We start from the raw sequence: 23,685 nt of genomic DNA on the forward strand, positions 1-23,685 counted from the left end.
CTTCGATTTATGTTTTGGGGACCTAATGCGATGTTTAAAGTGGAAATTCGATTTATATTTTGGGGACCTTGTATGATATTTAAAGTGGAAATTTTACTGTTTTTGTTCCTGAGTATTCGATATACTAAAATCATTAGTTAGATTTTTCACATCCCCATATTAAAAAATCTTAGTTGTGTTTTGCTGTTTGATATGGCTCTGTGCAAAATGTTGTCACAGTACCAGGCACCGTGACGCACACATTTGACAGGCTGAGACACATGAAATAGATGAGGAACTTCTTACTCTATGTTGTAGCCTGTAGGCCACAAAACATGAGCCGCAAGCCACGACCTACATGCCAGAAACCCCATTTTAACCTTGTTTCACTATTTTCACATGTTTTGACAATCTTTTAGAGTTTCAAATACTTCATGAACTTGTTTTCTATTGTTTTGAGCTTCAATATATAGGTCAAATTTGCAAATAGTTTGATGTTTTGGATCTTAATTACATATTTTTTTCAAGTTAATGTTAAAATAATGTAAGGCGTTACAATACATGCACTCACTATAAACATGAGTTGGACCATAAGGAGCTAGATTTTAACTGGTTTAATTAATGAAAGAGTTACTTATTAGACCCATTAAACTGATGCTAGCCCATGATTCCTTTTGGGTTAGTTCCATGTTAGCAATCCATCTTCACACATATAATTGTTATTAAATTATCAAGAATGTGATGAGGACACGCTATGTGTGCGTCTATCATAATTCTAACTTAGAAATAATCAAGACAACCTCAAAAAGATATCACCAACTCAAAAAAAAAAAAAATGAGTTGGGAAAAAAAAAACAAAAAAATATAAGCAGATAGAATTGCAATCCATTCTGATTAATAGCAGCAATTGCTATATGCAGTGTCGATGCAGGAATCACACAAACCGTTCAAATAACGTCAATAGCAATTATTACCATACAACCAAACCGCGGGAGCTATATTATACAACTATTAGAGAAGTGGAAAGGAAATTCATCAGTGATATTCCGCCAGGGATAATAAAGTTTCAGGTCAGATACAACAGACCATATATACAAGAGAGAAAGTCAATGGTGAGGAGATACAACCTCAATCACTCGTGGAAAAAGGTCCATAGAGGCCGTCAAAAACAGCAGCTTGCATTTCCTCCGTTGGCTTCCAGTGTCGCTTCCTTTGGTTGATAAACCAATTGTTGATCTGCTTGTGATCCAGACCTGTCCATTCAGCTAATGCAACCTTATCCGCTTCCTGGTCCATCAAGAGCCATGTGTTAGATTTTAGAATCGTAATCGATGATGGGTAAGCAAGCTCACAATTTGTCTACCAAACCATGACCCTTAACAAGTTAACGTAATGCTTATTGAAGTAGCAGCGAGTTGCTTACCGTTGGGTATGGCCACTTGAAGTGAATATTCCACCATGCAAGTAAAATTTGTCTCGCTTCTTTGGGTAGCTTTTCTTTCTTCTTTTTTTTTGAAAACTCATGCTTTAGACCAATAATATATCCACTATATCGACGAAGAAGTTTGTCCTTCAGCTCTCGACCTTCAGTGTCTCTCTTACACTCATTTTCTTCTCTCTCTTCCCTACTGTCATCCTCGGATGATCCGGAACCATCAACTATCAAATGAAAGACAAAATTATCACAGGGCGCGATTCATGTACATAGTTTCACTAAATTTGGTTAACTGTCCATGTTTCTAATGTAATCAAAGATATTGGTATCCCCACTAATGCATGGACTATTCAGCAACAGAAGCAAAGAAATCTAGGCGTTACATGTAGCAAATAATTTTGGTTTCAGTTTTCCATGAAATGTAAACACAATACTTTGTAGATTTCGTGATAGGAAATACAGCACCAGAACAACACACAAAAAATTGCGATAATTCAGGCAGCAGTACAGTGCACCGGGAAGAATCAATTCCCAAAAGGAATTCTACAAGCCATGAGTCTACCTGAAGAACGCATAGAACAGTGAGAATAACATGAAGTTGGAATATTTGTGGATTTGCTTCATCAATTACAAATTCTAACCAATATATTATTGTAAATATTAAGTAATCTTTATGTTATATTAAGCAATATTTTAAAATGGATTAAGTCTCACTGAATAAAACATAATAGGTTGGGATATTCAATTTAAGTATGCGGGGAAGAGACTCCAACTCACAAAGCATATATATTATTAGTGATCCTATTCAAACCTATGGGGGCATTCTCATCATTGGGTTTTGTGACAAGCAATTTATATACACATATACATATATATACATTGCTTTTGCCCAGCAAGTGTATGTTTGCTTTTCAGTGTGCTTCATGTGGGTTGCTTCTCTCCTTAAGCTAAATACTCCCTCTTAACTAGTACGTTCTCACTTTATCAAACACTGAATCTAGAGGTTTCATCAACCGCAACATGTTACCAGGTAATTATCCTAATCCATTTCTAGCATTATTTTTGTTTCAAATGATCTCAGAGCTGGTTAAAATCGCATGCATTTTGATTCTGACCAACAAATTTTTTTGGCTTGTTTCTGAAAATGAATCACTATGTTTTGTTCCTCTCTTCACAAGCATCATTTAGGTATATTAAATGCTTGATAAAACCCTCAGTAGTGTTAGAAATTTGATCTAGATGTTTCAAAGTTGAATATGTGTTTTTCATATTTTGAGCTTGCATGTTTCTATCTTTACATGCATGTTGTTTTTTGAAGCATTGTCAACCTCTCGGTAGTCTTAGATTATTATTATTTTTTTGTTGGCTGCATTGTTCAAATCTGGACCCAAAGTTTCAAAAATTTTCAGATCTTCGTTTTGGTGTTTGCATGTATGATTTCTCTCATTTAAAAATTGAATCCTATTTTTGGAAAGCTTTTAGATTGTTTTTCCAGTGTCCAATGGTCCAAACTCGTGTCTTTTTTTGAACTCTTCCGACGCTGGTTTGAGCCCCATATGCCATGGATGGTCTTCAACCTTGCTCCAGCAAAGCCCACTCCCGGGCCCCAGCACGTGGACCCATGTGCCAGCTCCGTTTTGCCCGGTTTTTGGGCCTATCCCACTCAATTTTTTATTCTCTTTTTAATGGTGATTTTTCCAAAATTTTTTAAAGCCTGTAAATATTTATTATTCCCCCCGTTTAAAAATATAAGACATTTTTAACCAATTTCATCCTCCAATAAAATTCTTACTTACTTTCAAACTAATCTTATCTTTTTATAATTACCCCTATTAATTATCCAATAATAAATATAAAGTCACCATAAATAAGAACACTTTAAAAAAAAACAATAATTATACTTCAAAAATATTAAAAATACCTTACATTTTTGAATATCCGACTCCTTAAAAAATTCTTTATATTTTTAAACAAAGAGAGTATGCTTCTTCTAGAATTTATACAATGTAAAATTATACTATATTTAATATTTTTGAGCTAGAAAAATTGATGCATAATATGAATAATATTTTTGACTTTGGTGAAGAGTCACTCTCCATAGTTATGTGTGTAGATGTTTTAATAAATTCTCAAACTCTTATAATATACATGGTTACATCATTATTTTGTATTCTCTTCGTTAGAAAATATAAAACATCTTTTTAAAAATTAAATTTTAAAAAATGTAAAGTATTTTTAGTCTAAAATAGTGTAATCATTGCTTTTTTTAAAAATACCCCTATTGAATAAATAGCTTTATATTTATTTTAGACTATTTATAAGGATAAATATAAAAAAAAACAGTTAGTTTGAAAATAAATAATTACTTTATTGAAGGATAAAATTTAATTAAAAATGCACTATATTTTTTTAACAAAGAGAGTAATTCTCTTATGCACTTTGGCATCCTTGTATAATCTTTTGGTTATGAAATTACATTAATAATGGATAAGCCCTTTCAGTGTAGCATTAGTGTCACTTGTTATTCTATATTCATATATATTAAAATTAATATCTCAACACTTACCCATGCCCCATCCATATAAAGGAATTAAAGTATTTTGTTATTGGGATAAATTGGTGGTGCATGAGTTTACTCAATTCATTGTAATTTGAGACCTTTGAGCAAAATTATGATAACTTAAGTACAATTGTGTAAGTTGGATTTAAGGAAACTCTTGTTATAATTATGATGCACATATAATTAATGTTTCCTAGTCTTAGTTTACACCAGCTTCAGCCCCTATACAATTGTCCTCTGTTAAAAATCTAAATAGCACAAATTTTGAAGAATGGAAAGAGTTGGTGTGCATGCATTTAGTTCTTTGTCAAATTGATCTGGCTCTCATATCTAATGTTCCTGCTGAGTTGGATGGAAGATCCACTATTACTTAAAGAGCCCATTATGAGCATTGTATCATAAGGCTAATTTTTCAACCCGCATGGCACTCAAATTTTTTTCACTAAAAGATGCTAAATAAACTTAATTTGTTAAGAAAGTGGATGCTTGACCAAGTTGAAAAATGAAAATCTAAAGAGCAAAGAATGATTGAGAGAATTGTGGGAATATGAGACTTATATAGCTTTTGGAATTCAAACATGCTTACAAATAAGGATGGTTAAGGTATTTATAAACCTTCTCTTATATCTAGAATGTTCTCACCTTTTTAATGGATGGTGAAAATTAATTCAATTCTACAGTTCACATTGATTCTCTAAAATTTTATACAAGATATTTCATAACAAATATCTAGATATTTTCATCGAATTCTCTTTAATCTTTATTAAAATATTCATGCTAGAGATGCTTAGATTTTTCTAAAATTGTCTTGCACCCTCTAGCCTTCTAAAAGTTACCTGGAAGTCTTCTAAAAGATTCTAGAGCTTTCCGGACCATTTTAAACTCTTGAAAAATCATGGATTGTTACAATTGGCACAAATCCAATAAGGTTTGTTTGGTGGCAATAAAATGTACTATGGACAAGAACATCAGAGATGGGAAGTCCCAAAAAAGGCAATAGCCAATTGAATACATGAATGTTGTTGGTCAAAAATTCATGACTTTTGACAAACCCCAAAAGGGCCAGTATTTATCATTGCTGAACTACACCTTTTATGATGGTGTTTTTGGTATTCGTGCACATGTCATGAACCTTAAGAAATATTACAACAAGTTGAAATCTTGAAAGGTTAATTTGGGTGAAATTTTTAGTGGACTTTTGATCAATTGATTTCCATTATCACTTAGCAAGAAGAATCTATGAAAAGGAGAAACAAAATTTCTCCTTCAATGAACATGACTCATCATATGGCTAGCAACAGGAAGCCAAACTTCAGCCATTAAAAAGGTAAAAATTTCAAACCTTTGTTCATGACAATAAGATGAGGGAAAGAAGAATGACAAACAAGAAAGAAATTTGAAATCCAACAAGAAGATCTTTAAAGGAAAACGCAAATTTTGCAAGAGAGCTAAATACATGAGGAAAGATTGCTATAAGAGTAAATGTGAGAAATGAGATACTTATCTCATAATTGACCCTCTATCTTTGGTTTGTATTGAATCCAATGTTATTGACATCACTATTAACTCTTGGTGGTTGGAATGTGGATCTATGGTACATGTTACAAATTTTGTGTAAGGGTTCAAAAGGGAGAAGAGACCAAGTGAAAGAGAGAGACATATTTTGGCTGTTGATGGTGGTGCCATCTTAGTAGATAGCATAGGCATAGTTAGTTTAAAATTTCCTTCTAGACATGCACTTAAATAAACCAACATAGTTTATGTACCCTCTTCCAAGACTATACTAGACTATACGATACTAAATAAACTTGGTTATTGCTTATGGAAAGGAAATGGAAAGACAAATATATATTATGAATTCATACATTCTTCATTGGTATAGTTGTGTTGATTGATAGATTATATGCTTTGAATTTGAATTCTCTTTCTCCTTCTCCTTCTTTAAGAGATGGGCTTCAAAGAATGGTGAAGGATGGCGTGTTACATTCTTTTGATTTTTTTGACTTTGATTATTATGTTGATTGTATTAAGAGTAGATTCCCTGCTAAAACTAGAAATAAAATGGAGGAAGAAAGTCAAAGTATTTTATATTTAATTCACATCGACATTGTGGTCCTATTTCTCCAGTTGCCATAGGTGGACTCAAATACTATATCACTTTCATTGATGATTATTCCAGATATGGTTGGGTTGATCTGTTGCATGGAAAAGTGAAGTCTTTGAATGCTTTCAAAATTTTAACACTACGATTGAATTAGAAACTGGCAAGCATATTAAATGTGTAAGATCTAATAGAAGGGGTGGATATTATGATAGGTATATAGAAACTAGAAAAAATGTTGGTCCATTTGCTTTATACCTACAAGAATATGGCACTAAGGAACAATACACCATACTTGACACACATCAAAAAAAAAAGTTTCCGAAAGGCGTAATCACACTTTGATAGATATGGTCAAATGCATACTCAATCACTGTTCATTACCTGAATTTTTTTAGGGAGATGTTTAAAGACTACAATTTATATTTCAAATCAAGTTCTTAGTAAATTTGTGCCAAAGACTCCATATGAACTAATCTCGAGATAGAAGCCTCACATGAACCATCTTTGAGTTTAAGGTTGTAAAGCAAAAGTAAGACTTCTTGATCCTCAGCAAAAAAAAACTTGATTCTAAAACTATCTTTGAATTCTTTATTGGATATTATGCGCGTTCAAGAGGTTGCAAGTTTTATTGTCCTACTCATGCTAGCAAAGTCATCAAATCAAATCAAGCCTTTATTTTGAATATGACTTGGATAATGGGAGTAATATACCTCAAGACATTGATATTTGTGATAATAGCACTATTTTACTAATACCTATTTTACCGATTGCTATAAAAAATAGTGCTATGGTTGATAATCCAATTGAGATTGATGATGGAATAGTTGTTGGAATGAGGTGATTGCAAAGAGAATGTCAACCTATAATACCAAATGATTAAATGGTTTACTTGCAGGAATTTGAATATGATGATGTTGATAACTCAGATCCTATATCATTTCAACAAGCCATATCTAGTGAACATGCATCTAAATGGTTGGAGGCACTGAGAGATGAGATCTCCTCTATGTACCGCAATAATGTATGGAAACTTGTTGAACTACCACATGGTAATAAACCTTTTAATTGTAAATGGGTCTTCAAGACTAAACAAGGAGCTTCAGGTGAAGTGGACAAATAAAAAGCTATACCGGTGGCTAAAGGCTATAATCAAAAGAAAGGTATTGATTATACAAAAACTTTCTCTCTAAGTGTCTATTAAGAATGAGTTTACAATAATTATGGCTCTTGTAGCACATTTTAATTTTGAACTTCATTAGATGAATGTAAAAATTGCTTTTCTACATAGCAACTTATATTAAAAAGTCTACATGACCTAACCAGGTGGTTTAGTTGACCCTGGTAAGGAAGACTAATGTGCAAATTACAAAGATCAATTTATGGGAAAGCAAGCATCTAAGTAATAAGATCTAAAATTTGATAGGATAATGACTTCTCTTTGATTCATAGAAAATCATTCAAGCAATTATATTTATCAGAAATTTAAAGAGAGTAACTTCATCATTCTTATGCTATATGTTGATGACATCCTTCTTGCAAGTAACTCCTTAAGGTTTCTAAACAAGACAAAGAACTTGCTTTCTTGCCGCTTTGATATGAAAGTTCTTAGTGAGGCTTCCTTTATGATTGGTATTAAAATCTATTGTGATAGATCACATGGCATTCTTGGATTGTCTCAAAAAACTTACATTGAACAAGTATTCAAGAAACTTAATATGTACTCTTGTTTATCTATTAATGCTCCTATTCAAAAAGGTGAGAAATTGACAAAAAACCAATGCCTTAAAATTGCTTCAAATAAAGCTAAGGTGGCAAAAATTCCTTATGCTTTCATTGTTCGCAATTTAATGCATACTCAAGTATATGTACTTGGCTAGATATAGCCTTTATGGTTAATTTACTTAGTAGATACTCAAGTAAATCTTAAAACAGCTCATTAGAAAGGTGCTAAGAAGGACATAAGGTATCTTCAAGGTACTAAAGATTACATGTTGACTTATAAAAAATCTAGCTCACTCTAGATTGTTGGGTACTCTGATTTAGATCATGGATCTATTATCAATTATCATAAATCCACTTCTGGATACATTTTCATGATGTGTGGAGGAGCTACTCATGGAAAAGTATCAACCAGACACTTACGACTGCCTCATCTATGAAAGTAGAGTACATTGCTTGTTTTAATGCCCCTTGTAAAGCAATATGATGAGTCTAGTTCACTCTATATCACAACCTTTAACCATTTAATGTAATAATACTTCTACTATTCATTATGCCTAGAATAACAAGAATTCTAGCCGCATGAGGAATTTTGATATTAAACTCTTGTTTGCAAGAGAGATGATTGCAGAACCTTAAACTCGCATAATTCACCTTCCTAGTGAACAAATGTTGGCAGATCCACTAACAAAAGGTTTAGTTGTAGAAATATTTTGTGATCATATCACCAATATTGGACTTGTTCACTCCTTTGATGATTCCCTAGCTTAATGAGAGTTTGAATTATGTTATTTTGAACAATATTTCTTACTTGATCTCTTTCTATATTTAGATAATGAAATTTTGTTGATGCATTTTAAATATCACTTGTATCCCTATCGGACTCAATGGTATTATGTCTACTTCATGCCTAAATTATTGGTTGAAAACCAATCACAAGCGCATCTAGTATATTTATGCATGATAAACTCAATACATCTTGATATTTCACATATCATCCTATATTCCGTTTCACTTGAAGAAGATTTTGAATGGCATGTCATTGTCACCTTATCGGATTCAATGCCTTTGTTTTGTGTCTTCATTTGTTAATCATATTATGGTGCTTGATTACTCAACATGTATCAATCAACTAGTGCTTATTTTAGTTCTAATATTAATTTAAAAATTAATTTATGCAATCTAAGTGAGAAATTGTTGGAATACTTATGAATTTGCATTAATCAATTATAAATTATAACCAACATATTATTGTGAACATTAAGTAATTTCTATGTTGTGTTGAATATTATTTTAAAATGGATTAAATCTTGTTGAATAAACCATAGCAGGTTGAAATATCCAATTTAAATATTGAAAGAGACTCCAACTCAGCATATATGTTATCAGTGATCTTACTTAAACTGACAGCGGCATTTTGGTCATTGGGTTATGACAAGCAACTTATATATATTGCTTTTGCCCCAACAAGTACACTCTTGCTTTTCAGCGTGTTCCATTTAAGCTGAATACTCTCTCTCTCTCTCTCTGTTTTTTTTTTTTTTTCGGGGGGACAAATGAATACTCTCACTTAACCAGTATACTCTCACTTTACCAAACACTGATATAAAGCTTAAAGCTTACACAGACCTCAACATGTTACCGAACACTTTACTTAATAAAAATGATTAGTTACATCATATCATTTGTGATTTATTTAATAAAAATATAATATTTAAATGACATTAAATGTAAATTAATTACGATATTAATAATAGTAAAATGAAAAAAAAAAGCAAAAAATCAAATATACATTCTATCATAACAATAAAATTAATTTAAAAAATATCACACAAGATTTTATTCTGGTTACTGAAAATATTTTAATTAAACAAATCACAAATGACGTAATACACTTGATCTATTTAAATATTTCTCATTATCCTAATCCATTTTTAGCCTTATTTTTCTTCAGGTCCGGAATTGCTGTTACTTTACAATTAACTTAAATTATATTAGTTTCTTATGAAACTTATTGGCCGCAATTGCTTGAGGAAGAATCGCTAATTATTACAGCTGTTAAGACCTTGATAATTTTTCACTCTGTTTATTTCCAACGACCTTCTTGTGGATAATTTACTGCTTCAATTTTTCTATAAGATATATTTTGATTAACACTCCTAAAATCTGCAGTTCAATTTTCCCATCTAAATGACAGTTTATCACACACACTAACTAACAAGCAGTCACAAAATGAAACACGTATAATGAAAATAAAATAAAAGTTATAGATGAAAACCATCTGAAACATGCTAAAATAAAAATATAAAATTAAAAAATATTATAATTTACGACTACTATATAATAAACATTAATAGTGTACGTGTGCTCATTTACTGTCATAAAAAAAACGTTTCAGAAGTTAAACCCAAACGGATTGTAAATTGCCAGTCTAATAATCACGTCAGCAGAGACGAAATCAATAAATTAAATGATACAACTTTTTAATACTAATTTAATTTAATTTAATCACTGGCAAATGACAATCTTGTCATGTATTTTTAAATGTTAAATATATTGCTTAATTATAAAATGATAACCCTAAACTAATCATGTAAAGCGCGCGCGCCCACTCATCCGTACATATAAGCCACCAAGTTTAACCTAAAAACCAGCTAGGCGCATGCGCCCCAACAATCCGTTCTGCCCCAAAGGGCAAGTCCTACAGATATTTTGGGCCACAGTTACAAGGAGGCGACGTAACACTGCACCCCACAAGAACGTGGTCCTGATAAGGAGTGAGCAAGGAGACAGCCAAGAGAGACTAAAACTGAACAAAAGTCTGTGGCGTCGAATCACAGTCAGCGGATTTGTCTGTGAAGCGCGGCCACGACCATCAAAACTCGCAGAGCGTTCCGTCTTCTCGGTGGTGTCATTTGTCAGTGAGGTTGTGTTTGCAGTGCAACAACCCGCAAAACACGCAGCACTTGTCAACTCAGTTTCTGTGAGATTTCCAAGAGCTTCCTAATTCCGACGATATCAATTATGCATCAGATTCCCCCATACTAGGCCCCACCGGTGCCAGGAAATCCCCAGAAAGCATTCCCCAAACCCTTTTCCACCCAACGACTGTTTATGAAAATGCGTTACATGGGCACGTTCCTTTTCTAGGAGCTACACCATGATAAGACAGCTCAAGAGGTCAGATGCCCGAAAAAAAGAAAAAAAGGGATTAAGTTGGTGAGACGTAACCCCAGGGAAAGAAGGGCCAGCTTGCTCCGCGATAAGGAGCTGAGTAGCTGACATTGTAACGTCAGATGCGGGAGTCCATTCTGTCAGACGGCTCCCCGCGCTTGTTTATCAGGAAATAGATGGAGGCGGGAGACCCACTTCCATCCCACAACGCCCTTCCCTCGGCTGATAAATATGTCTGACGATATATCGCTGTTTATATACATCCAGTATTAAAATTAAAAAACATATTAAAATATTTTTAATTCAACCCTACTTTTTATTAGGACCTGTTTGGTGGTTCAAAGGGAGATAAGGGGAGGGACGGGGAGGAGAGGAGAGGGGAAATTATCTCCCCTCCTCCTAACCAAACAAGGGGAAGGAGAGAGCCTCTCTCCTTCCCTCCCCCCAACCAAACACACCTTTAAAATAATTATTCATTTTTAAACTAATTCTATCCTTATATATTTATTTCTTATTAAACATCATACAATAAATATAAAATTATTTATTAATAAAAACACTCAAAAACAACAATAATTACTTCTCAAAAGATTAAAAAAAACCTTACATTTTTAATCTCTAATTTCTCAAAAAATACCTTATTATTTTTTTAATCCTATTTATAAATTACTCTTTACATGTTTTATCAAAAGAACAAAAAAAACAAATAAAATTTTATTAATTTTATCTTAAAATTTAATAAATCTTCAACTTTACTTCTAATAAATATTTTTAACTCTCGTTATTGTTATTTTTATTTAAAATATTAAAAAAAGACAAAAATGTAAAAAAGAACGTTAAAAATTAACAAATATCTTATAAGTAAGCCCAAATTCTTTTTCTCTTTTTCTATCTTATAAATAGAACCAGAGAAATATCATTTTAAATTTTAACTAACTATTTTTTTAATTAAAGTTCATGTAACATAAAAATATTTAATTGACTACCGTATCAATATCAATATATATAATTAATTAACAGAAAATGCTCGCCAACTACAACTTATTTATTAAATTCATATAATGTATAAATCGCATGCTAAAGAATTAAGACTCTAAAAACTCACCAGTTCGTATTAGTGAAAACAAGATTTGAGGGTCACGCATCGCTCCGGCTTCAATAAGTAAGTTATACTTCACGTATACTTGCTGATATATCGATGATATATATACATGCAGATAATACGTGATAAATCTATATAAAAGAAAATCCATGCAAAATCCAGAGCCAGAACCAAATAAAACTTCAGCAAAATAAACAGGCAGGCTCGTGATACATAGTCAAACGATCAGCCACCCTTTCAAACAGCAAGCCAAGAAGAAATGAACAGCAAAATATGAAATCAACTTGGAGAAGCTAAAAATACACACGACTATAATCGCATGAGAAAAACAAACCCCCGTGGCAATTATATCGTTTATCGCGTGGACAAATTCAAGGAAGTGAAATTAAACATGCAAGACATCATTAGGAAACTTACAGTTTGCGTGGCAGTTAAACAGAAATAAAATACTTGTTCACACACGTCTCGTTTTCTAGGGTTTCGGCAGTAAGGGTTCACTGGGCAAGTTAAAACCTGGAGTCTGGAGAGGGGGGAAAATTAAGAGGCATACTCATAATTCTCACGTGCATGTATCATCAGTATTAAAACCTAATAATTGAGAATAGGATTTTACAATTCAATAAAAGACAGAAAGAACAGATCATCCACTATTTTCATACCGAAAACTGGAGAGCACGAGAAATAGCATGATAACCATCGAAAGTGGCACAACTCTTCCTCACGAATCTTGACACATAGTCACACATCAACTTATCAAGAACTATGTATGCTACCAATACCGCACATCATCAACTTCAAAAGAAATGTCAAGCAACGAACTATTTAGAATTATAATTTCACAAGGCAACCTTGATGTTATTAGATTCTTCCTTAACACTGTCACTTAGTCAGATCAACAATGTCCATTTCTTAATGCTTAAACCGAACTGGCAATAACATACAAGTCATATTTGCGCCTCAGATTTTTGTTTTAACAAACAGTCAGCTCACTGTTTTCCCTCAGTACCTCATCCTTGACAATATCCAACAATTCAGCGTCAACGGTTCAAAGCAGAAAATTAACTATCAAGCAACGACCAACATTACACAAGGAGGGAAAGGCTACCGATTGTTGGCCTTCAGTAGTTTCTTATGTATACCACTCCACCAAGCCCTTCAAATATATAGTTAACTTCAGGCTAACAATACTTAAAAAATATTATAATATCTACCTTACTGTAACAAAATTTGAGATTGATTTGTGTGATAGCAATGATTTAACACAAAATCTTAAAAGAAGCACCCAGGGATGCCCCGTGCTTAAAAAAAGTTGTCTTTCTTCCCAGTAGCCTGACCGTTAACATTAGATTCTAAACAATATATAAATATATGCTCAATGACTTTTATTCAGAATTTCAGATGAGGTTTACACAAAGACATAAACACCTAAAGTATAGTTTCAGCAACCTTTTGATATCAGTTTTCTCCTTGAAAAATTGAAAAGAAAAAAAAAAACGCAAGCATGCAATGAAATCAACTGGAAAAAACTATAGAAAGCACATGAAAGTCATTTGAAAAAGCCAACAAAAGGTCTGGCTTAAGTGCATTTCCGAATCCGACAATCCTGAAAGAACTCACTTTTCCACGCTCACAGCTGTTATTTTCCACCAAATACATAGCCTTCAGACAAGAAAATCTCTCAAGGAAGCAGCTTTATCTGGAACTGAGAGCCAAAATAGCCTATGAATAAATGTATTATAAACACTTAGTCTTATACTTGCTCCTTTGATCATTATAAAGAAAATAAGTTATTGCTTAAAACCCTACGGAAACAAAAGCATGAGCATTACTCCTTTAGTTTTCATTTCTATCAATTTTATCAATATCCATGTCAAAAAAGTAAAAAAAAATAAAAGTGTAAAATTTTAAATATGTCCCTGTATAACTAATTTAAAAAATAATATCATGTTATTTTTTTCATAAAAGATAATTTTAAAAATACTTTTTAAATATAATTTAAAAAGTTATATTAAGACTTATAAATGAAATTAAATAGAAATTGTAAAACGTGACTCATGAATGATATCGGAGATAATGCATTGGTTATTTATGAATTACCTAGATAGTCTCGAAAGTCCAAGAAGTTTGATTAAACAAGTATTAACTAGATTTCAAAGGAAGATGAGATCAGTACACCTAACACGTGCAGCCACACTACTTGGAACAGTAGTCAGTGTACTTCACTCTGTCATTCGCACAAAAGGATTATTTCCTATCCAGAATCTTTGTATGTTGATCATCAATATCAAAGCTGGTGCTTCTGACTTCATCAATTCAATGTTTATTTAAAATAACCGTTGAAAGCTAACCGTTATCTGTAGCTGGGTGTTTTTAAAATAAAAGTGAACAACTCTTCACGTCAATGACTTTACCCCAGGCATTGAAAGGGTCTAAAAACTAAATTTAAACACCAACGCAGGCACTTTATACAGTCATTGAGTCTAGAAAGACATCACTATCAAGTCTAGTGACAGTAATAATTAATAGTTCATAAAACAATACTACCCTCAATCTGTTGTATAAGCTAAGTTGTTTCAGTCATTTTTCATGCAGATTAAGAAAAATTATTTAATTTATTAAAACATACTAATTCTTGGAATCTCATCCTGCCCTTGTACCATATACAAAAAAGATTCTAAAATTATGAGTAAAAATAGAACATCATTTAAATATCTGACTAGAAGTAGATACTTCATAATTTGGACCCACTATTATTTTTTTTTTTTTGAAGCACCATATTACATATACAAGGGACCAGAAGAAGTACAAGAATATTATTAACCTGAATAGAATAAAAATAATTTTATAAATATACAATGTCTTATATACATTGGGAATAAAAAATAGCAAATAAAGTTATCAAGTAATGATAATATATTCATAACAGCTCTATAGCTCTCTCTCTCTCTCTCTCTGTGGATTGTTGAGCGATGGAATGGGATGAGGCTTGCAATTGGAACGAAAATTTACTCCTTACTAAAAGACCTGCTAGCTGCCCTAGCTCTTGGATGTACTAATAACACAGGAATACATTACTACTAATTTTTCCAATGATAATTATTATAATAGCAAACCTGCATCTTTCTAGCTAGTGTTCTCACAGATGACGACGCGCGCTTTATCGTGAAGCGCAAGAAGTCAGACTCAAACCCGAATCTCACCCCAACACGTCATCGCAGTAAGCAAGAGTTGAAAGTTCGTTTACTTCGGCAATCTTACGGGCAGTTCATTCTCTCGCGAGAAGGACCTCTTTCATAATTACCATATTTGTATAAGACTATATATATAACGCACTATTTTATTGCCGTTTCGCAAAAATCTCAAAATACTCTAATGGTAAAGAAGCTAAACCGATTTTATCAAAAAGGAGGAGGAGGAGGAAGAGGAGCTAACCTCCTCATCGCGACGTCAGTTCTAAGCCAAAACCCCTACCAAAAACAAGGCCTATACTTACAATAATATAACAGTAATCCAGATTAATTAGTCAAAGGATGTTAAAAACATAAAAGTAAAAAAATTGCAAGTCTCCTGTTTCATGTGACATGGCTGCTAATTAGTGTACCATAATTCACTGTCTGGGGCAACCTTAGCATCAAAAGATAGATTTAATTAAAGCTGCAACTTATCTAATAGATTTAATTAAAGCTGCGACTTATCTATAATCCCCTATTGAAAATGACATACAGGTTCTTCTCATTAGAGTATATTCATACATGCATACTCACCATATGCATGTATATTTTATGTATATGTGCTAAATTTCCAAGCTGATGAAGACTACTTGGTCAGCAGTGTACAGACTCCAGGGTCCTCAAGAAAGTGCAGAAAGACAGATCAGACCACCAAGGAAGGAAGATCAGCAAACAAGCGGTCATTAATTTCGCATTATTTTATTATTTTATGAACGCTTTCTGCATAACTTCATAAGTGCTTCTGAACGGAGAATCCTGGAGTCTAAGCTTACAAGTTCTAAGCCCTCGTCTCGATTTCAGAAATCAGATAACGCAAAAGGGTTTTCCACGGGCATCGGATATTAAATATAAGTTTATCAACGCAAATCAGCAAGCAAGAGAAAAGGTCATAGAGAGGAGAGAAAAACCAGAACTGTTGCTTCGCGAATGGCCGTTGCAGAGGGAGTTAAGCTGCATCTCCATGTCGTTTAGAAACACGGTGGCTTCGTCAAAAGGCTTCGAGAGATCCGATTTGTACCTCACCAATATATCGCAATACGTTTCCTTCAGATTAACCAAAAATAAAATCCCAATGCATTAATACGATTTAAGAAAGAAGAGTGAAAGAAAGAGCTGAAAAGCCACTATTAGGGTTTGAAAATTGAAACTTTCGTGAGTCGTCCGAAAAAGAGACCATAAACTCATCGAGCTCGGGATCGGCACCCACGTAAGTAGACCTCTGACTTAGTTCGCCATTCTCTCGTCCGATTTCGTCTAACAGTTTTGCTATCGCCGGCGGCGCTCCAACCTAAAATCGAGAGAGCAAACGTAGAAAGAAAAATTAATTTCGTGAAATGGACTTGAAATCAATAAAAAACAAACATAAATAGTGATGACTACATCCAAACATAGCCTTCAGATAACACACAGAGTCTGTTGAGTTTTTCCGTGTCATGTAACAAACTATGAACATAAATTTTCAATTTTCAGATTACGCGAAGACAGTGCCGGAGGCGGGAGAATTGGGTACGGAAATTTTGCAAGTGCAAGAATTAAGGAGTTTTGGCCTGAAACGAAATAAAACTCTAAGCTGAAAACCACAACAAAACGAAGAGTGGAAAAAACTGATTCCGGAAATGACGCTTCCGCTTTACAAAATGTTACTTGTTTAAACTGACGAAACGATAAAACAACAGGATGCGCAGGATATCATTCTCTTCGCTTTTCAAAACCAGGAACACCACAAAGATTTCTCAACTTCAACATATTTCGCGTTTTCAAAGGAAACAGGCCAGGAAGACTTGAAGAGAATGAAAATCGGCTGAAAATAGTTGTTCTTAACTTCTTATTCACGTGAGTTATACCTTTTGGCACTCGACATAGGCGTCCAGGAGTTTAGGATACAAAGGATGAAAGAAGATTTTAGCGCGAAGCTTCTTAGAAACATCCTCCTCCAATCCGGCTTCCACTCTCTGAACCTCCGCCATCACTGACGACGGAGCATCGGATATTGGCGCCGATGAAGGAGAACAGGACCAGGCTAATTGCTCCTGTCCGATTGACGATGTCCCGCTAAGCGGAACCACGTGGTGTGACTGTGCCGTCAATTCCTCCTGGAAACCAGTTGGTTGCAATGATGGAGCCATTGGTGACTGCTCAGAGTAACCGGCGATAGAATGGAACTCAAACGGGTTCTCCATTTCTATGTCAGCGAATAGAAATTCAAGTTCATGGAGAATTGTGCGATAAGCCAAAGAGCAAAGCGGTGGAAAGAGAAGACAGGATCCTCCCTGTCTAAACGCTTTTCCACACAAGAGACCACGACTCGGCAAAGTGCGGTGCAAAGCATTCGAGAAGGGTAAAATAACAAATACTTGTAGCCATGTGTTAAAAACGACTGTGTAAATAACTATTATCAACTTTTTTTAACCTCTCAAATTACATAAATAATAAGTTAATATTTCAAAATATTATAATTTTATCAAAATCTTAAAAAACTTTTATATTAATAAATTTTAAAATAAAAATATCAATTTATTTTTATAAAAAATAACAAATCCCATCATAATTTTTGTTTAAAAAATAAAAATTTTATTTTGTAAATCATAAAAGTTAAATAAAAAATTATAATTTATCAAATATAATGTTTGTGATTAAAAATAAATCCTGATCACAACTCCTGATTAAGAAACAATAACTTTTGTTCTTTGAATCGTTAAAATTGAATAAAAAATTATAATTTATGAAATATAATTTTTATTATTAAAAAATAAGTTTCAATCATAACTTTTGTTTAAAAAATAAATGAAATAATTTTTTTTGAATTATTTTTTTAATAAAAAATTCCTTCCATTGACCTGTTAACTTTTTAGTTTTCTACTAATATAGCATGCACATGAGGTTCATGGGCATTAATAAATAGGACTCTGACCATATTTTTAGTATTAATTTACCTTCGAAGTGTACTGATTTAACACTGACAAATAGGACTCTAAAGTTTTTGTTAAAATACAATTTAATAAATATCATTAAATTGTTAAATATTTTAATATTTAATAATTTAAATATTATTTGTACATGTTTATCCAAAATTTATAATAATTTGGAATGAATATTTATAAATAATAATTTAAATTATTGACTATAAAAATATTTAATATTTAAAAAATAATTTGAAAATTTCGAATGTTTAACATTATCCTCATATGTAACCATTTGTTATAGTTGTTAAGAACTTAAGAATCAAAATATCATGCCGTTTGTTTGAAAGTTAAAAATACAAACAAGCCACGCTAACCTGAATTAGTGATATATTATCGACTGGTCTTAATAACTTGAGATTGATATATGGATTATATACATATTTTTCAAGTATTAAAAGAGTTAATATACACCTAACAAATCTAATTGAAAAAAAGCCTACATCCCCTTAATCTTCACCCTCCATTTGGATGGAAAGAAAAGTTGAAAGGAAAGAAAATATAAAGAAGGAAAAATTTAAAATATTATCACTCCTCTTGTTTGGATGGACAGAAGAAAATAGAGAGACAAAAATAAATAGATATTATAATGACTATAATGCCCTTATATTAAACTAAAATATATCATGTTTTATGTAATTATGTTTGTGAAAATGAATTGAAAGCATAATTATTTTAAAATTTACATAATCAAATTAATTTAATATCAAATTATCTGTTAAAAATATATTTTTATATTATATTTTAAAATTAAAATAATGTAATTCTGGACACTTGATTTAGTCAATGACTAAATTATTTAATTAAATAGTTAAAATAATGTAATTCATAATCATAAAAGTTAAAAATTATAAATCAATTGTTTAATTAAAATTAAATTAATGTAATTAAGTAGTTTCTTGAAAATTAAAGTGCGAAATAAATAAGAGAGAGAGGGTAAATAATGAAAAAAAAATTTACTCTCAAAATCTCTTAACTTTTGGAGAAAAAAGTTAGAAGAAAAAAACAATGAGTCCCACCCCTTATTTTTCTTTTACTTTTTCTTTCCAGTCATTTTTTCTTTCCCATCTAAATAGAAAAAAAATCTGTTTTCTCTCCATATTTTCTTTCCTTTTATATTTTCTTCCCAATCAAATAAAGCAGTAGTATATCCCATGAGAGATTAGGTTTTATTGTCCGCCTTGTACACTGTTGTATCCTTTTTAAAAAATGTAGCATAAAGTTAAAATCATTTTGCAACAAGTTTTTATTTTTTTAACACAAAAAAAAAAAGCGTTAAGGAAATCTCAAACTGAAACATGTGTGAACGTAAAAAGTACTTTTATAAGAGTTGCTCTTAATTGAATTTGACAATGCTGGAATTAGACAGTTACATTAAAAAAAACAACAATAACAACAACCTTGATGATCAGTCTAGCCTCTGGGGGGTGATTGGAGAGAACAAAAAATTAAGTTGAGTGGGGCGAGAAGGAACCAAAACGAGGGCAATAAAAGGAGTGATGCATGTTCGTGTTGAATATTTAATGATGCACTTTAGTTCAGGTACGTGATCTGAGGAAGTCAAAAAATATTTTACGACGATGCAAATACTTCAATTACAAGAGACTTTTTGTCAAATTGCAAAATATAAATGTGCTGACAATTACGATGTTGGAGAAAAAGCAAGTGATTAAATAAATGATACTGCCGAATCATTGTTCAGATATGTGACTAAAACATAAACTAGTCACTTTCAATGAATAAAACAGATTCTCCACGAGTTTATGTCTCCAGAGATCATGCGGATTCTTTCACGCCCACAGAAGGTGCCCCATTCCACAATGAACAATGATACGGTCTTTTCTTTTCTCTCTTTTCAAAGTTCAGTAGTGTTTGGATCGAGTTTAATTTGAGTGACACAGCTGGTGCATCTTTAAATTTTTAGTATAATGATGGGTTGAATTATATTAACCGCAATATTTGAGAAGAGCATTTTTTTAGAAATTAAAAAAAGAAAAACGTATTTAAAAAATATAATAAGTACATTTCTATTTAAAAAAAAACTATTTGCCGATCAAATATTACATGATAGTTGAGCTGAGTTCTCAATTTTACATGGATATGACAGTTTTTTTTCCCCCGAATGCCTGCGCGCGCATTTTATTGTCTTCAAATAAACCAGAAAATGTCTCATGCAATGCATGGGATTAAGAAAAAAATTCACCTGTCTCTTCCTATTTTTTTGGCTTGTCTTTGAATATTATATGAATGTGTATATTCATGAGAAGCTTTTGCTTAACAGAATGTAGCTCGTATTCGGACAGAACTTGCTTGAAATCCTAAAAGTCAAATGTTTAACAAAAAAGACATAACATTTAAGTATTTAGCTAATAATATTTTAAATTATATGATGATATATCAAAGGTTAGCCTTTCTTTTAAGTTTAAGATCCTGTTTGCTTATTAGAAATGAAATGAAATAAATTTTTAAAAAAAGTAAAAAATAAAATTATCAAAGAAGATAGACGGTCACATTTATAAGAAAAAAGAATAATTTAATTTATAACATTTGAATTATAATCATGAGATTTTTAGAAGGTGTAATGATTTTCACAATTGTAATATATTAATTATTTTTATCATGCTTACTATAGAAAAAAGGGTGATTAAATTTATTTTTATCTTAATTTTTTTAATTTATTTCATTTTAGTAATCAAACGAGACCTAACTTTTCCTTTTTCATATCATTAAAATTATTTATAAAAAAATTTATATCAAACTGATTAACAATATATTTTCTTTTCAATACGTGCACGCAGAATAAGTTAGTTCATTACAGTATAATAGAACAAAATTTGAATTTCATTAGAGATTTATGTACATTTAGTGTCCGATCATGTCTTGAATAAAGTTGTTTCCAATAAGAAAACGTGGGTGCACAAAAGGAAAAAAAAAACAAAAAAACAAAAGTATCCATAACCTATCTCGTTGCTATGCATGACCTTAATAATGTTCATGGCCAAAAAATCCTTTGTAACAAACCAACAAAACAAAATAACTTTTAGCCGTGTGATTGAGTCAGGCTGGGTTAAATTTTATCTAACATGAACATCACCACTTCTCTTGTGGGAGGTAAAGTAAAGTCACAGTTAGAAAATTCCAAACATTAGAATTGATAGGCATATTATTGTATTAATACTCCGAAAATAATTAAACAAAATATTTGAGTAGATCATCATCATGCATTAATATTCCAATAACCTAATGCACAATTAATAACTACATAAGGTAAAGCTTTATATGAAACTAATTTGAAACAAAACAATGAAGCCTGTGGAATATGAAGTTGAAAGTGAAATCAAACACAACTCATTCATTCTGTCTGCATATGTTTATACACAACACACTTGATATAAATAAAAAACAAGTCTAGTTTCTCGTGTTAAAGTATGGACGTACTTTTACTTCCACGGAAGTTTTAAATTTCACCTTTTGCGATTTATGAATTTTTAAGCTAAATATTGCGATGACAAGCAAGTGAAAAAGGCTTTTTGAAAAGAAAATGCTGCATTTTTTTAAAAAAAAATTATTATTTTAACAATAACTTGTTAGTTTTTTTACAATTTTTTTTTTACTTTTGAACATGCTAATATAAACATCTTATTTTACTTTTGAACTTATAAATTGTGAAAAATTAAAAGATAAATTGAAAATTGTATAAATATAAATATATTAATATCATATTATAAAAATATATTATAAAATATGTGAACACCGCATTTTGTCTGGGTCTTAATAAATAAATAAGGTAATATTCATAATAAAATAAAAATAGAAATAATAAGAATGAAAATAGAACAATATTTTATAACAGTAAAATATAAAAAAAAAAGTTAAAAGGTATTGGATATGAAGATAATGAAAAAATATATAATCAAGCTAGATCATAATATAATAATTCAAATAATCAAAATTTAATATAATATAATATTATAATTTGAAGATTTCAAAATAATGCAATATTTAATATTTGAAGATTTCAAAATAATATAATAATCAAGATATAATAATAGGAAAGATAATAATTAATATTTAATTTTTAAATAATAATAATAATAATATAAGGATATATAAAATAATAATATTGATCACGATATGATAGAGATGTTAGAGAAATCCTATATGCATGGATCTAGATGAAGGAAAGCAAAGGTAAAACATGTAACAATTAGAGAGAAATTCAACAAAAAATAGTGAGAGTAAAATAGCACAATAAAAAATAGTGGAACAAAAGATCTTATTGATAAGGACAACTAAAGGTAAGCCCATCTCTCTTAAATGTTATAAATGCTTGCACATTAGTGAGTTGAATAGAAATTACAAGATCACTTTAGGGTCTTATTCTTCCACACTCTATTTTCCTTAATTTATTTTTTAAATGAAACTTGATTGTTGATATAATTATCATTTGATTTGGCCTCCTGTCTTTCAATCTAAAATTTGAGTTTGAATGCTCTATTTATCTTCTTGCTTACTCTATATGCATGATCCCATGGGCTTTGAATCTTAACTCTTTGTTTTTGAGTCCATTGGTTATACCCACGTCTACCAATGTCTTCCACTTTTTAAGCTTGATATGGTGCTTGGCTAAGAAAAACTTTGGAAAAAATGATAATTAAGGACTCTCTAAAAATAATAATTTCAATTAAGGATTATAACATTTTGAAATCTCAATTAAGGACCATAGTCCTTAATTAGGACAAAAAAAATATAGTTTGTGAGGCGAGATTTACTAATGCCACTTGAGAATTCACTAACCTAATTTGAAAAAATTACTAACGCATGTTGTGAAAACACAAAACCTCACTTGAAAATTGATTATTTAACAAAAAACGCTACTTAAAAATTCACTAACCTGACTTAAAAAAATCTATAACATAAATTATAAAAATATGAAATCTCACTTAAAAATTGATTGCTTAACAATTCATCATATTTTATTATATACAATATATTATATAAAAGAATTGACTCAAAGTTCAATAACAGTATAAAGTAATTAATGGAATACGAATATCAATTTGTTAACGAATCTTTAGTGAAACAATCACTAATTTCCTAAAACAGTGGTCAGTTTCAATATGCCTGAAAGGAACATCCTGAGAGGCCTTCTTTGAGTCGACATTTCAACATGGAAGCAAGCATTTTGGGACTGAAAAGTTTATAAGCAATGTAAGACACTTGATAAAAATATAAAAACTGTGGAGATAATTATTGAAAAAATAATAATAAAATTTCTCCAAATTATATAAATGATAATTTAATTTTTCAAAATATCATAATTTTAATAAAGTTTTTAGGAAACTCTTTGTGAATAACTTTTTAGTGAATATATCATTTTACCTTTACTGAAAATAACAAACTCCAATTATAATTTTTATTT

General features: G+C 31.2%; 1 protein-coding gene across 2 annotated transcripts; it reads right to left on the reverse strand.

Moving 5' to 3' along the window:
- Positions 1–844: 844 nt before the first annotated feature.
- LOC129308334 (homeobox protein knotted-1-like 6) lies at positions 845–17,616 on the reverse strand. Of its 2 annotated transcripts, none has more exons than XM_054949418.1 (5): positions 17,148–17,616; positions 16,478–16,591; positions 16,218–16,347; positions 1,403–1,638; positions 845–1,266 (listed from the first exon to the last, which is right to left on the reverse strand). In XM_054949418.1, the coding sequence occupies exons 1-5, from the start codon at positions 17,481–17,483 to the stop codon at positions 1,108–1,110; spliced, it is 975 nt and encodes a 324-aa protein (XP_054805393.1). In that variant the 5' UTR covers positions 17,484–17,616; the 3' UTR covers positions 845–1,107. The 2 variants fall into 2 exon arrangements, with proteins under 2 accessions (XP_054805393.1, XP_054805392.1); XM_054949417.1 differs by having other exon boundaries at positions 16,212–16,347.
- Positions 17,617–23,685: the final 6,069 nt, after the last annotated feature.

The sequence above is a fragment of the Prosopis cineraria genome, unplaced genomic scaffold (genome assembly GCF_029017545.1).
Source record: "Prosopis cineraria cultivar Desert tree isolate PC_DT_omini unplaced genomic scaffold, ASM2901754v1 PC4, whole genome shotgun sequence".
In the NCBI taxonomy this organism is placed as follows: Eukaryota; Viridiplantae; Streptophyta; class Magnoliopsida; order Fabales; family Fabaceae; genus Prosopis; species Prosopis cineraria.